This window comes from Enhydra lutris, unplaced genomic scaffold (genome assembly GCF_002288905.1).
Source record: "Enhydra lutris kenyoni isolate GAN:26980312 unplaced genomic scaffold, ASM228890v2 scaffoldscaffold32, whole genome shotgun sequence".
NCBI lineage: Eukaryota > Metazoa > Chordata > Mammalia > Carnivora > Mustelidae > Enhydra > Enhydra lutris.
This window is the reverse complement of record NW_019154116.1, coordinates 3,931,681-3,946,075: the sequence shown is the minus strand read 5'-3', so window position 1 is coordinate 3,946,075 and position 14,395 is coordinate 3,931,681. Positions and strand designations below refer to the sequence as shown.

Here is a 14,395-nt window from a genome sequence, read left to right as displayed (position 1 = left end):
AATTAAGTGTCCAACCCTTGATTTAGGCTCAGGTCATGATCTCAGTTTCATGAGCTCAAGCCCTGAATTACGCTCTCTGCTCAGCATGGAATCTGCTTGGGATTCTCTCTCCCCCTCTCACCTGTGCCCCTCCTACACTCTCTCTCTCTTAAAAAAAAAAAACAAAACAAACAAACAAAAAAAACAGAGAGAGATTCTCTCCCTCTGCCACTCCTCCCACACACACGTGCACATTTTCTCTAAATAAATAAAAAATAAAAAACAAGGATCAACCTCTCACTGAATTCAACATCGCTTCTTAGAGTTTACCACTGTCAATTCAACCTCCAGAGGTTCTCACTAGACCACAGCTGTAACATAAAAGAACACCAATCTAGATGGTATATTAGCACTCAGTTACCAAAGAAAATCATAAAAAGAGGAAAAGAACACATAAGAACAAAATATTTAAATAAAAATTCCATCAATCAAAAAGAAAAACACAATATTTAGATTTTAAAAAGTCAAAACAGGAAGGAGTTGCAATGCCATTTCTCAGCTCTCCAAGTGCCCACCAAGGAAACCAGTGCTATGCAGCTCCCCTACATACACATTCTACATGATCATCAGTCATAAATTAGTGAACGAAATAAAATTTTTGGTAAATTACCAAAACACCTACAGCTCCAATCCTTCCCGAAGTGCCTCATGCGCATTTCCTGAACTAAATGCATAAGCTTAGGCTAAAATGGTATTTTAAAGGATTCAATAGGAAGAGTCCTGTCCCTGAAATGCCTATGAACTAATTCAACACGAAACACAAAACTGAGTAAGGACATTCATATGAGATCTGCAAGTAAGGTCTGACAATTGAGAAATAAAAACAAACCTTACCTTTTCCCAGTTGAGAAAGGCTCTCAAACAGTTCCGGACCTCTCCTTTAGCACGTTGCCTGGCAACCAACTGCATCGCCTTATTAATCACCGATTGGGAAATAAATATGTCATGCCACATATTTGCAATGAACAAAGTCAGTTTCTCTGACTCTGGAAAATCTATGAGAAAGAAAACAAAACAAAACAAAAAAACCTTTATGTCTAATCAATTGAATAAATTACAAGCTAAGAACCAATTTCAGTAATTTCACTTATGCCTTGCAGGGTCTCTTACCGCTGAAGGCGGGTGCCCAAGGAGGCCCTGCTTTGTGCAAATGTGCTTCTTTCTCCCCCAACCGTTTCCCTTTGGCAAACCTTAACTAGATTTGAAACATACACAGCACTGTCTTACGAGAGGAGCCATCAGATCCAAACACGAAGCAACGGCAAGCCTCTCTCTTCAGACTTCTGCAACCCTAGAACCTCCCCATTTGAAAAGTGTCATTTCAGGCTATTTCTTATGCACTGGAAGACAGAACTCACCTGTGCAACACATAAAAGGCTTCTGATATGAAGAGATGTTTTTATACATCATGGATGATAATCTTCTACTGTGAACGCTTTCCCACAGTTGGCTTGTTTGTTTAATCAACCTAACCCACATGCCGCTCACATACAATGAAATACTCTCAAGCACAGTCTGATGAATTCTGATGAATGATCATGTACGTAGAACCCCCACCACAACCAACACATAGTCCATCCTCCCCTACCCCATGGTCTGAACCCTTCCGGTGCCTCCCTTCGCCCCAGACACAGACAACCCCGACCCGCTCACCGACACTGCAAGTTAGCTGTCTTTCCTCCACTGTCCGCCAGTGCATTCGGACAGCACGACTCTTTTCTGCCCGGCTGCCTGACTCAGCAGAATGCTTCCGCGACCCCACTTGCTGCCACCGCCTCAGCGGCCCCTCACTTTGTGTGGCCAAGTTGTACTGAGCTGCTTGAGACCACACACCCGTCCTTCCTTCAGCTAACGGACGTCTGTCTCCGGCCCCGGGCGCCTGCCCGCGAAGATGCTGCGGGTATGTGAGCACCAGTCTAGGGGAGCTATGTCTCCACTTCTGCTAGATAAGGACCTGTGAGTGGGATTTCTGGGTCATACGACAAATGAAGATTTTGATCTAACAAGAAACTGTCCGTGTTTTGCAAGTTGGTTGAACCAGTCGACACAGATTTTTACCGTTTGGGAGAAAGCCACATCTTGTGTTTCCAGAGCTAGTAAGTCAAAGCAGACGCTGCTCATAGTCTATTCTGACCTGCTGCTTCGGAGACGGAAAATCCTCCCACCCCAGGACCCTCTCCACATGCTGCGCCATCTGCCCGGCATCTTCTCCCTCGCTTTTTTTTTTTTTTTTAAAGATTTTATTTATTTAACAGAGAAACACAGCCAGAGAGGGAACACAAGCAGCAGGAGACAGAGAGGGAGAAGCAGGCTTCCCGCCGAGCAGGGAGCCTGATGCGGGGCTTGATCCCAGGACCCTGGGGTCATGACCTGAGTCGAAGGCAGACGTTTAACCGAATGAGCCCCTCAGGCGCCCCCTCCCTCCCATTTCTTATAGGCACTCGCTGGTGTCTTCACACCTCAAGTTCAGAAGCCGCTCCGACAAGAGCTTCTGTGACCCCTCAGTCTCACAAATCCCCCTCCACAGCACAGCCCCTCAAGCAACAGATCCTCGATGGCTGCGTACAATGCATCCTTAAGGGGTAGGGGTAAGTAGGGACAAGACAGAATCCCTGCCCTGACAGAGCACACAATCCGGTAAGCGGAGACAGCAAACAAAAGGGTTCGGGATACAAGGCAAGGGGGGTAAGCACCATGAAGAAGAAGCCAGGAGCCTGCAGGAGGAAGGCCATGGGAGTCCCGACAACATGGGGGGATAGCTTCTGAGGGAGAGACCTGCTCCCCACGAGCCTGACGAGAAAGGGGGCTGGCGGTGTTTGACAAGAACAGAACCTCACGGGGGCCTAGCAGAGTCCATGCTGCTCGCCTCGCTAGTACCCGCCACTGCGGGAGCCCCCCGTGCGCTGGGGCCACATGACCTGCAAACGCGGGCCTCACCATTGGGGCGTGTCTGTGTCTGGTTCCAGTCACCATCCAGGCCCTAACACCTAGCGAGCACGCCATGAACTACGGCTGAGTCCACCAGTGACTGAAAGAGGAAACAAAGAAAGGAAGAGGGCCCCAGACGGCAGCCTCGCTCACAGGTGTACACATGCCGGGCACATTCCACTCCCCACTTCACTAGCCCTGTGAGCTCCCTAAGAAGGATGAAAAACCTTGTCGAGGTAAGACTTTCTGATAGGAAATTGAGCTGCATTTGTTTATCATTTCTCTGTTTACAAATGTTCCCACTGAGGATGTCGTATTACAAAGGCTGACTCCTGGTCCACCCCGTTAATGGGGATGGAAGCAGAGGAAAGGAAAAGGGGCTCCAGGAGAGCCCTCCTGCCCCCGCCCTCTGGTCCTCTTCTTGCTTCAGGCTCGCTACACCATTGGAGAGTTCTGCCTTCTCCAGCTTCGGATGCAGCACTGGGGTCTGTCCCTGACTTTACAATCATTCCCTTACCTCGTGTTGCCAGCATCTGACTTCAGTAACTACACCAGGAGGAGACAAACACGCAGCGATGAGACCCTGAATTATGTACCAGTGGACGTGTGTGTGTTGACAGAGGCACGTGTATGTCACGTCAATTCTCCCACTGAAAACCAGGCAGGGCATGGGACAGCTAAGGCTCTTCATGGCCTCCGATAAATGCCCAAACATTAATGTTATTTTGAAAGATACACCGCAAACACTCAGCTGCAAACACAGATCCAAGCGTAACAATGAGGTAAACAGGCAGAAGTGGGCCTCCAACACAGAAATGTCACTACCTAAACGTACCTTCCTTAAGTAGGCTGTAGCAAAACAAACGAGCTCTTTCCAAGTCCCCAAGTTGCCGACAGATGCCCACATACACTCTGCAGAGGGCGTGAATGTAATTGCGCTCCATGGAGATCTTCTGCAGTTTCAGTTCTGAGAGAATAGAGTGCAGCAAGCACTCTGCCAAATGCTAGGTTTGAGAAAAAGAAAAAAGAAAAGGTAACGTACACTTGAGTTGCTTCTGTCTGCTAAATAGCTCAAGTTACAAAACCAAAGTAGGGCCATGAATCTCGCACTCTACCAGCCAGCAGAAAACAGCGGTCACTGTGGCAAACCACCTGCTTTTACTCAGCCCAGTGACCCACCCCCCCGTCCCCTGCCGGGTGTGGGGGGCAAGAGGTCCAAACCTGCAGGCTGCCTGCAGGTGCCAGGGGCCCTGCCCGAGCACATCCGTGTGCCTGCCGCCACGCCAAACAAGTAAACTTCCTTGGTTTGGGCTAAAATAATTTTGTGTGTGTGCATTACACTCACTCTACATTCTTCTCCCATTCCTGTTTTCTGAATTCTGATGTGCCCTACACATTTATCCTGTTTAGGTCTTAAAAATACTGGGCAACAATTTTCCTACTTAAGAAGAAGGGCATTAAATAATTTGATCTATTTGTTCACTTGAAAATAAATTATCTTTTCAAAGTGACATGTATTACTTCCTATACTTTCTGGAAGTAAGCAATCTACAAAAACCACATCCGTATTGTTACCACTATGACTCTCAGGATGTGCAGCTAACCAGCACAGCGCGAGCCACGAGACACTGGAAAGAATCCACACAAGGTGTCGACATGGGAACTTGGAAAATACAACCCTAGAGAAGTCCTAATACCCCAGCTGTGTGAATCCGCACAGTGTTCCCACCTTAACTGTTCCTATCTTGAAACCAAGATCAGTTCCTGTTTCATCGGTGACAGATATTAAAGGAGGCACAGGGGAACCCCTAGCTCTCTTTCTAGAAGGTGCTCAGACTCAAATGTGTGTGTACTGTCCACAGAAAAGGCTCCATTACAGGAGAATAATTTGATGCTTTGGAGCAAACCATTTTGAGCTTTTAATCATGTTGGAATTGATGGGAAATATGCAACTGTCGTCCTGACAATCACTTTCATTTCTTTAAAACTTTAAGGTATTTGATGAATACAAATGATCAGATCGCCAGTGTCTTTTCACAACTCAAGTACACAAAATGCTGACTAGAAACAAACTGTAGGTCACAATGTTTATACGGGTATCTGTCTGTCTCGGAAATCAAGTTTCTGCTCAGGGTCATCTACCACTTCGCTGAGAGCAGACAGCCTGTCTCTGAGGACATGCAATTCCTAGTGCTCCTACAGAAGAGCAACCACGTACCTTTTTGGTTGTGCTAAACTCATGAACAACTTCCTTCTCTTGATCTCTCATGACAGGCTTTTTGGAGATATTTCCCACATACACATGACTTCGAATGACAGGTAAGAGATCAAAAGACGACTCTGCGATCTTCTTCAGTGCATCAGCTATGGCTTTGTCATGGGACTCTACAGTTTCTTTTGGGTTTGGAGGCAACTGTGAAACCGCACTGACGGTCAGAGAAGAACTTTCTTCCTCTGCCGCCACAGCTTCAGTTTGAGGGAGGCTCCTCCGGAGGGCCTTGCTGACTCCTTCTGTAGTGGCGCCCCCAGTTTCTGGTTCTGGGGACCCACTGTCCAGCCGCAGTCTTTTGGCGCTCCTCAGCGTAGATGCAGACAATGTCCTTTTCCCTCCTGCATCCTGGCGAGTCCCCCCATCTCTGGATTTGTCCTGACTACAGTCACTCCCTGAGCTGCCCCCTGTCTTAACAAAGGCGGTGGATGTTGAGGTGATTGCCTTGAAGCCTGTGATAGCACTGACAGGCCCCGCTAAGCTCTTACGGTCTGCAGGAGGACCTCGAGTGAGCTGAATGTTCCCTTTGAGAATGTTGAGGGTACGGGCCCTGGCAGACAGCTCTGGGTACATGGTGTCGAGGATTTTAACGGAATTCTCCTGGGGTCCAGCCACAGCCGTGTGGGCAGATGCCAGAGGCGGGAGGCGGCCAGGCACAGGGAGGGCATGCTTTGGGGTGGCAGCACAAAATTGCAAGGGTGATGACACTATCCTCTCGCCGGCCGGTGCAGCAGATGGGGACGGAGATGTGCATGGGGGAGAGAGGCATCCCGGCTCTTCCGGCAAAGGAGACATCACAGGAGGCACAGGGGGTTCACACAAGGGAGAAATCTGGCCAAGAGGAGAGGTAGGTGAGGAGGGAGAGGACGTTGCTAGCAGCGGAGAAACTGGCTGCGAAGTCCTTGGAGGTGTAGCAACCAGAGGAGCAAGCAAGGGCGGCAGAGGGGGCCCCACCTCCTGCCGGATTTTACTCAGGGTATCAGAACAATCTGTAGGAGTTGATGTGTCAGCATTGGCTAGAATGGTCTGAGTTTGATTTCTCTGAGTTTTTGTGCTCTCTCTTTCCCCTGAAAATGACTGAGAACCTTCATTCTGATTAGTTTCAACTCGGCTTGATGCCAAAGCCTTTGCCGACCTGTTTGATTGATCTTTGTTTGAAATCTTTGATCGATTCTTATTTTTGCTGAATGGCTCTAGTTTCGAGTTAAAGTACGTGTGATCAGATGCAATGGTCTGAGACTCAAAGTTCTGATCATAGATCTCAGAACTAATCCTTACGCTAGGTTTGACAGGCCTGTTACGCAAACGACTTTTATCAAAGTTGGTGCTCTGGCTACTGCTGGAAATTTCCTCTTGGGCACATGATAGGGTGCTGCCGCACTGGGGCTCCTGAAATGGAGGGCCAGGGTGACCGGTCTCTGGGGACTTCTCCATGGAAGTAAGGGAAATGAAGCCAGCTCCCAGGCCTCCTCCATCTGGGGAAACAGGGATGTCTTCGGGAGTGTCACACAGTATGACCTGGTCCACATTTGGCATGAGAGCTACCCCATTTATGATGGTCCAGTGGTCCCCCTTTTCAATGACGAGATTTTGATCCTTATTGATGAGCACGTTTATGACTTCGGAGGTCACTGTTGATATCTGGCACTGAAACGTCGTTTCTGCCCCCTCCTCAGCACTGCCTTCTGTGGTCTGCCCCGCCACGGAGTCAGAGCGCTGGGGGGAGGACTCTGCCCCACCGCGGATCGGGCTGGTGACACTGGGAACACCCTCAGGACTGCCAGGAGTGACTGCGTTACTCGATGAGCCGCTAGCAGGAGAACAGCCCTTGCCAGTCATGCTGGCTACTGGAGGGGATGTACCTGAAGGGTGTGGGGGGAAGCCACTCGCCCCCTGAGGTGGGACATGCTCTCTGACAGGCTCACTGGTCACGTCATCGTGCGTATTTGAGAGCACTAAGTCAGCAGCGTCTTTTCCAGGAGAGCTCTCACAGCTGGCCTGAAGCTCCCGTCCAAACCTGGTGAGCACCTCAGACAGCGTTTCCAAGGAGCGCTGTGTGAGCTGACCTGTGCTCTTCAGAGGACCGTCCTCTTCCTCGGATTCAATCCACTCTTCGGAGGTTTCAAGGGTTTCTTCTTCACAGAGCTGCTTTCTGTACTTTCCTCCTGAGAGGTCACCTGGCTTTAAGTCTTTGTTCATTTCTTTATGCAGGGTTCCTCTGCTAGAACATTCTGAAACAGAGTCCCCCGAACTGTAATCTCTTAACTGACAACTTTCAAGAAACATCACGACCTCGGATGTAGAGAGCCCGTCGATCTCAGAAAGGGTGCTGATGTTGAAGTCCTGCAGCGCGGAGGTCAGACAGCCCACCTCGACGGGAGGCCGAGTCTCGGCTGAGCCAGCGCCTGGGGCTCCTAAACCTCTTCTGGAGGCGTGAGCAGCCCCCCGCGGTCTGTCCCCCAGCGCGGCTTCGGGCTCGCTCTCCCCTTCGCTACCGCTAGGCGCCTCACTCTCCTCCACCTCTGTGTCGCCACCTCCTCCCTCCCGAATGCCCGTGTAACAACACACAGGCCCAGCGAGAGCACTCGCGGGGACAGCACGCGTCTCCTCATCTTTTCTGAGAATCGCCGATGGGAGAGCCGTCCCTGTGGTACCTGGACCTTCAGGAGAGGCCCTGCCAGGAGTCTGAGACGGCAGCTCTGGGGACTCCTGCAGGCTCGGGCGGACACGGGGAGAGCCCTCCAGGATGGCCAGAGCCTTGCTACCAGATCTGCCCGTGCCCCCATAGGGCACTCTGTCAACAGCGCAACTTCTGGACACTGGCACTTCTGGAGCGGGACGGAGTTGGTCCCCAATCAGCCCAGAGGAGTCCAGACTTGCGGCATGAAGGAGCAGAGTTTGCTTCGGCACTGCCTCCTGTGCTGAGGCTTCGGTTGTGATGTCTTGATTTGGGACAGGGATGTTTTTGGGAGAGAAAGACGGTTTGCTATTTGTGGAACTTGGAAAACTGAAATTTAATTTTCTCCATGAGGCAGAAACTTGTGGCGAGGTCCCTTCATTAGCAGCCGCTCCCTGGGCAGCCCACGCCGTGTCCTCTCTTTCTCCGTCACGTCTGGCTACAGAGGACGTGGGAACAGCCCCAGGACCGGCGTGTGCTGCCCCGAAGGGAGGCTCAGTCTTCCGCTGCCTCCAGGGTTCCAGTCTAGTGCTCTGCACTGTGTCGGGCCGGGCCTGCTTGGTGATCACGGACACTTGGTTAGGCAACAGTGACGTAGCAGCCCTGAGCCCCACGGGGTTATTTTCTGAGGCAAGCTCAGGCTTCGATGTGGACCGTCTACTTTCTAAGGATGCTGCTGCCTGTTGTACCTGATGGTTAGTCTTCTGTTCGGGTTCTGACTTAGCCCTTAGCCTTTCTTCTCCACCTCTCCTTAACACATCACTATGGTGCCATGAAGGGCTTTTAAAACCAAACCCACCCTTGGTCAAGCCACGCTGAGACTCTAGCAATGGTGTAGAATCCGCCCTAGTCAGGGGGAGCTCAGCTCTGGGACCCTGGCTTCTGCACTGTGCGTCTTTCATAGCTTTTATAAATACTGACTGTGCAATTGAACAGACTTTGGGAATGCCTTTCAAAACATCTGTGGACTTGACCTCATTGCTGCTTTCATTATTAAAATGTGATGCTCCCAACTCAGGGCTCAAAGCACACAAGCTATTCTCCAGATGGTTCTCTCCGGGAGGACACTCTGGGGGCTCAGGCTGCAGATCTAGCACGTTCAAGGTTTCAGCTTGTAACTGCTGTTCTGAATGGTGCAGTTCCACAGCAGTAACTTTAGCAGGAATGTGTTGGTCATGAGCATACTTCAATCCAGAGGAAGATGGGGAGTCACTGCAGACAGACGATGCTCCCGAGGTAGAAGAGGAAGAAAGGCTGGCATCACCACGGAGCCCTGGGGCACCCGCTGCATCACCTACATCGTCCTCTGGCTCAGGCGATGCTCCTAAAATGAAGTCTTGAGCATCTCGCTTCTTTCCCGATACTCCACACATTCCCTGGAGGTGGTCAGAGATTGACAGATGATCTGATTCAAGAGGGATTTCATTACTTAGTGTCCACTTAGTAAACTGTGATTTGGGTGATCCTATCATTTTGGATAGTAGGGTTTTTCCTTCAGATTCCATGAGTTCACTGAATGGCCTCTTGCCGAGGGTAGAGGAACACGTGTCAGACTTCCGGAGGGCTGCTCCCCTGCCCTGTGCCCGGCTGCCAGATGACGTCTCAACACACACGTTTCTGATGGGTTCATGAAGTGTGTTCTCAGTCTGCACCGACTTATCCACCTCCCTAACCTCTCTCTGTCTTTGTGCCTCATCTGAAATGGCTCTTCTCCCGTCACTCGCGGACTCAGATGACACCATCCAGTGTTTCTCGTGAGCTACGGAGTATGCAGCTGAAGGCTCTCTCAGCGTTGCTGTGAACGTCCCAAACCCGACAGTTGTCACTTCATTTACTTCCAGCGTAGCCAGAGCCTGGGAGGCTTCATGTGATTTGAGCTTCTCCTCCCAGGTACCACCACTTCCTTTACTTTTTCTGGATGAACCAAAATACTGTGATTCAGATGTCTCATCTTCTGAAACAGACTCAGCAGAATTTCTATGTTGGGACAATTCATTATCACTGGAATCTGTATACTCTCCGAAGTAGGTTTCCTTAAAAACGAATGAGTTATTCTTATTAGTTAAATGTTAACTAAAATGACTAAACATACCTAACAATTAAATGCCTTAAAAAGCGATTCTTATGAAATACTAATTGGACCGACTACATATAACTATCAATTAAATGCATTCCTGAAGAATCCTTTCAGACACAGCCAAAGAAAGGGTAGCTCCCTGTCCGGAAGCTGCCAGCAGGGAGACGAGCTGCGGTCTGAGCAGCCAGCTGCCACCATTCCCGGACCCGTCTCCCCGAGCTCCCCACACTCCCACCGCACGCTCCTCCCACAACAGACACAGCCAGGATTCGTCTATCCTCCAAAGGGCCAAACATTCCTACTCTCCGGCTCTTCCTCCCCGTTTCCGGGCACAGAACATGTCCAACTCTGGCTGCACAGCCTTCCATCCCCCTGCTTCCAGGTCACTCCTCTGCAGGCGTCCAGCTCCAGCAGAGCGGAACTGGCGGCCACTCCGGGGAGCGACCTCCAAGTACCTCCTGCAGACATGTCCTCGTGCCTGGGCTGCATCTGCGATGCTGTTGCCAGGTGAACGAGCTCTACCTCTTTCAACAGTATGCACACTGACACCGCCCCTTCCCACACAGCCCTCTCCCCATCTCTGCTCCAGAAACCCCCTACACCCCAGCGCAGCCCCCGCTGTTTTGGCTGAACTGCCCCGTCACGCGGCGCAGCAGGAGAGCCGGTTCCTCCACCGCCTGGCCTCCTTCTGAGCACCACGCCCGTGGTTCTAAACTCCTATTGCACGTGCCCCCCGCCAGGCCCATGCGCGCCTGCATCCCCAGCTAACACTGACACGGCACCCACAGCCCCCGGAGCAGGGCCGCCGGTTTCTTTCCTTCGCTATTTGCAGCCTCCCCGCCTCCTCCACCTCTGCAACCGCCACACTAAAAACCTCACCAAATGCTGCTCATCGGCCTCCTAACGTTTCTCTAACCAGCCCCACCTCCTGGACCCCAGTGCCGCTGCGGGGATGAGATGTCGAGAACACTGGAAGCTGCTGATTCAGTCAGGGATACCCCCCATGCTCTTACCTCTGTCCAGATTATCCCCACTCCCTATTCGATCACACAGAGGCTAAACGGAAACTTGCAACTGAACGTCTATCATTAAATCCACTTCCCAGATCCACCAAGGACTTCCTACTGCCCTCACAATAAAATGGAAAGTCCTAAGGACACAGATGGCCTCTGCTGACCTGGTACGCATGAATGTCCTCTGGCACAAGCTCACCTTCAGTCCCATGGCACTGTGTAAAGAGGTCCTCCACCTGAAGCAACCCACCCTCTTGAACACTCAGCTGGGTCCCGTCTTCCCGGAGCATCCCTACCCTCCTTGGCCTCCCTCAGGAGCCAGCCTCTGGCCTGGGTCCTCTCCAGCTGGTGTGCCCCCAGCCCGGCAGTCTCTACCACAGCTGTGCGATCACCTGCTCCCTCCCCCGCCCAACTGCCACACAAGATCCAGCCAAGTGGTAACCACGGACTAAGTCACATCCGTGTTCCCAGGCCAAGCGCGGCCCTGGAACAGAAGAGATGTACACTGCTTCCTGAAGAAAGGGAGTGACTCAAAGCAATGCATTTATCTGCTCCTTAAGCCAAAAAGCATACAAATCCGCTTCATCAAGGCTTAACTCTCTAAGAATTTACAATAAACCCCTCTGCAAACACATGAAGAGGTGATGAAGTCATCAAACAGAAGCGGGGAATCTGGCAAACACAGGTTAATGGGCATGTGTGCTACGTACATGGTTTCCCCATCTCCAACAAGCTCCAAGCCTGCAACCATGCCTTAATGCATTCACTGCGTTAGGTTCCAGGCAGCAGAGAGAAGAACGACTCGAACACGGTCCTCCCACAGGGGAATGTGAATTAGGTTGCGGATAAAGACACACAGAATGCAACCTTAAGTGAACATGTCATGGGCTCCACGTTCTTGTAAAGAGCATGGGCATGCCCTCGTCAATGCTCACATCTGCCCCAAGAAAGTCTGGTTTGAGTATCACTGAGCAGCACTCCCTGAATACAGCCAACGTTGTCAGCATGAGCAACGTGCCCGCATGAGAACTCAAATGCCAAGTGCAAACTCACAGGCGCCAGTGAAGAAGGTAATGTGCTCAGGGGTGGTAGGGACACCAAAGGGGGTGACGGCACCGGAGACAACAGAGGAGGGGGAAGTCTGAAGAAGTCAACTGCAGCCTGGAGGTCTTCATCGAAACAGTGATCACGATCAGAGAAGTCAGTACTGTCCTCGTCAGTCCTTGGCACCTCAAGTTCAGGATGCCGGCCCTCGTTAGCTACGTGGTCACTGCAGTGCGCGGCTCCACTGTACTCGTGTCTCCCCACACGTCTACATGCAGAGAAGTCGCCCTCTATTTCCATGGACAGTTCTGCCAGGCACGTCTGCACAGCTGCGGCTTGGAGTGGCCTGCCACCTGCTGGAGGGGGCACACCATCGTCCCTGGGCTCTGTGGGCCCCGGGTTTTCTTTGGCAGGTTTCTCTGTGGGAGAAAAAAAGTTAAGTATCAAACATACGTAACATTAAGAAAACTTAAAAAATTACCCTAAGTATTCAAAATGCCTGCTTTATTGAAGAAACCCAAAACACAAGAACATTTTTTAAAAGACACCCATTCCCTTTCTACTGAATAATCACTCTGTAAGACCCACACACACTTCATGGAGGTGCGCTTCCCTCACAGTAAGCAGGACAAGGAGAAGGGCAGGTGGGCGAGGCGAGGCCCCGTGGCCCACGGGCCTCAGGCTGCACGGGTGGAAAGGCATCGCGGTGGCGGGAACGGGCAGGCCTTGTTGGCACACTCCCCATTTCAGTAACTATCTTTCCACACAACCAGCAGCATTCGGAGACACATCTTCGTGCAGAGAGACTGACAGGGAACACAATTTCCTCTGTCTGCAAAACAATAAAAAACCAGCCAACGATCAAGCCTACCCGATAACCACATCTGTACACTGCTGCAGTGAAGAAACTCAACCAGGTCACATACAGACGTCGCATTACGGTGCAATGGGAAATTTACTGTAAAAAGCCAGTGGTTTGGGGGTCTTGGTTTTGATGAGCTGCCGTGGTGCTAATTATCAGTGAAAATATTTGTGTCCTGGGAAGTAACCACAAATAACCATTCGTCATACTTGAAAGCTGGACATAAGGACTCAAGGCTCCCTGGAGAAGTGACTGACGATAGAGCTGGTGAGTGGAAAATACAAACAGGGCCTGAAACATCTTGCACAGCCAGAAAGAAGTTCTCAAAACAGGCTGGGGTATGCCTCAAGGGCCCAGGAGCCAACCCGAAAACAGTCCCAACAACCAAAGCTGGAGCAATATGAACGATGAAATAAACAAAAGTTCCGAAGTACAGAGCAGAGAATAAAGAGTTCCAATTAATGAATGTAGAAGGACAGAGAATTAAAATCACGAGCAGACCACGCAGCAATCGTAGCATGCAGGCTTTATCGGTTGATGCTAGGATCAGCGGGCCAGAGCGGGGAGAAAGTGACTAACTACAGAGCATCCACGTGTCTCTCTCAAGATAATTCACAGTAATGTAACACTGGGGAAGCCTGGCAGACACCACCTTAAACAAGCACTTCCACTGTCACCCCATGTCATCCATCCCGCCATTCCCTCCCCGGTACAATGTCCGGAGCAGAGCACAAGGGTACCACTGCAGAGTTCCTGCTGGAGAGAATCAAACTTCACTTAATATGAGAAAAGAGCACACAAGACAAAACTGATAGGTTTCCTATGAAATGATGCTTCCTCTCTGAAAGTAGGGAAGACAGGAGACAAAGAGACGCGGATGAACCGCCGGACCTGGGGGCTGAAAGGCAGAAGGCTGCTAGGTGCAAGGTGGGCTCCGGGGACCAACACGCGCCCAGAGACATCCATGTGAGCTTTCACTTAGCTAACCGTCTCGCACCAAGGGTTAAATTTAGGGGAATCTGGACTCGGAGTCTAAGAGAATTCCCTGCATTATTTTTGTAAACCTTCTCATATAAAAACAAAAAATTACAGAAACAAAAAGAGTATGTTTTAAGACTGAAGATTCCAGGGCACAAAAAAAAAAGAAAAAAAGATTCCAGGGCGCCTGGGTGGCTCAGTGGGTTAAGCCTCTGCCGCCGGCTCAGGTCATGGTCTCAGGGTCCTGGGATCGAGCCCCGCATGGGGTTCTCTGCTCAGCAGGGAGCCTGCTTCCCCACCTCCCCTCTGTCTGCCTCTCTGCCTACTTGTGATCTCTGTCTGTCAAATAAATAAATAAAATCTTTAAAAAAAAAATGATTAAATAGGGAGCCCTTTTAATAACATCTTAAACAACATAAAACCAAGTGCTTAGAATAAAACACAGCGACGAGCTGGTAAAGCTGACCGAGAACAGGCCCGGGCTACTTCTGCCCGAGCAGATGAGGAC

At 50.7% G+C, this 14,395-nt stretch overlaps 1 protein-coding gene across 1 annotated transcript in view; it reads right to left on the bottom strand.

Moving 5' to 3' along the window:
* The window catches only part of LOC111153407 (interactor of little elongation complex ELL subunit 1), a 96,275-nt gene that overhangs the window by 51,892 nt on the left and 29,988 nt on the right, over positions 1–14,395 (bottom strand). The window contains exons 12-15 of the mRNA XM_022512423.1: positions 12,057–12,466; positions 5,186–9,946; positions 3,803–3,971; positions 874–1,034 (exon numbers count right to left, since the gene is read on the bottom strand). Of these exons, the coding sequence (XP_022368131.1) occupies positions 874–1,034; positions 3,803–3,971; positions 5,186–9,946; positions 12,057–12,466 (5,501 nt within the window). The remainder of the gene's footprint in view (positions 1–873; positions 1,035–3,802; positions 3,972–5,185; positions 9,947–12,056; positions 12,467–14,395) is intronic.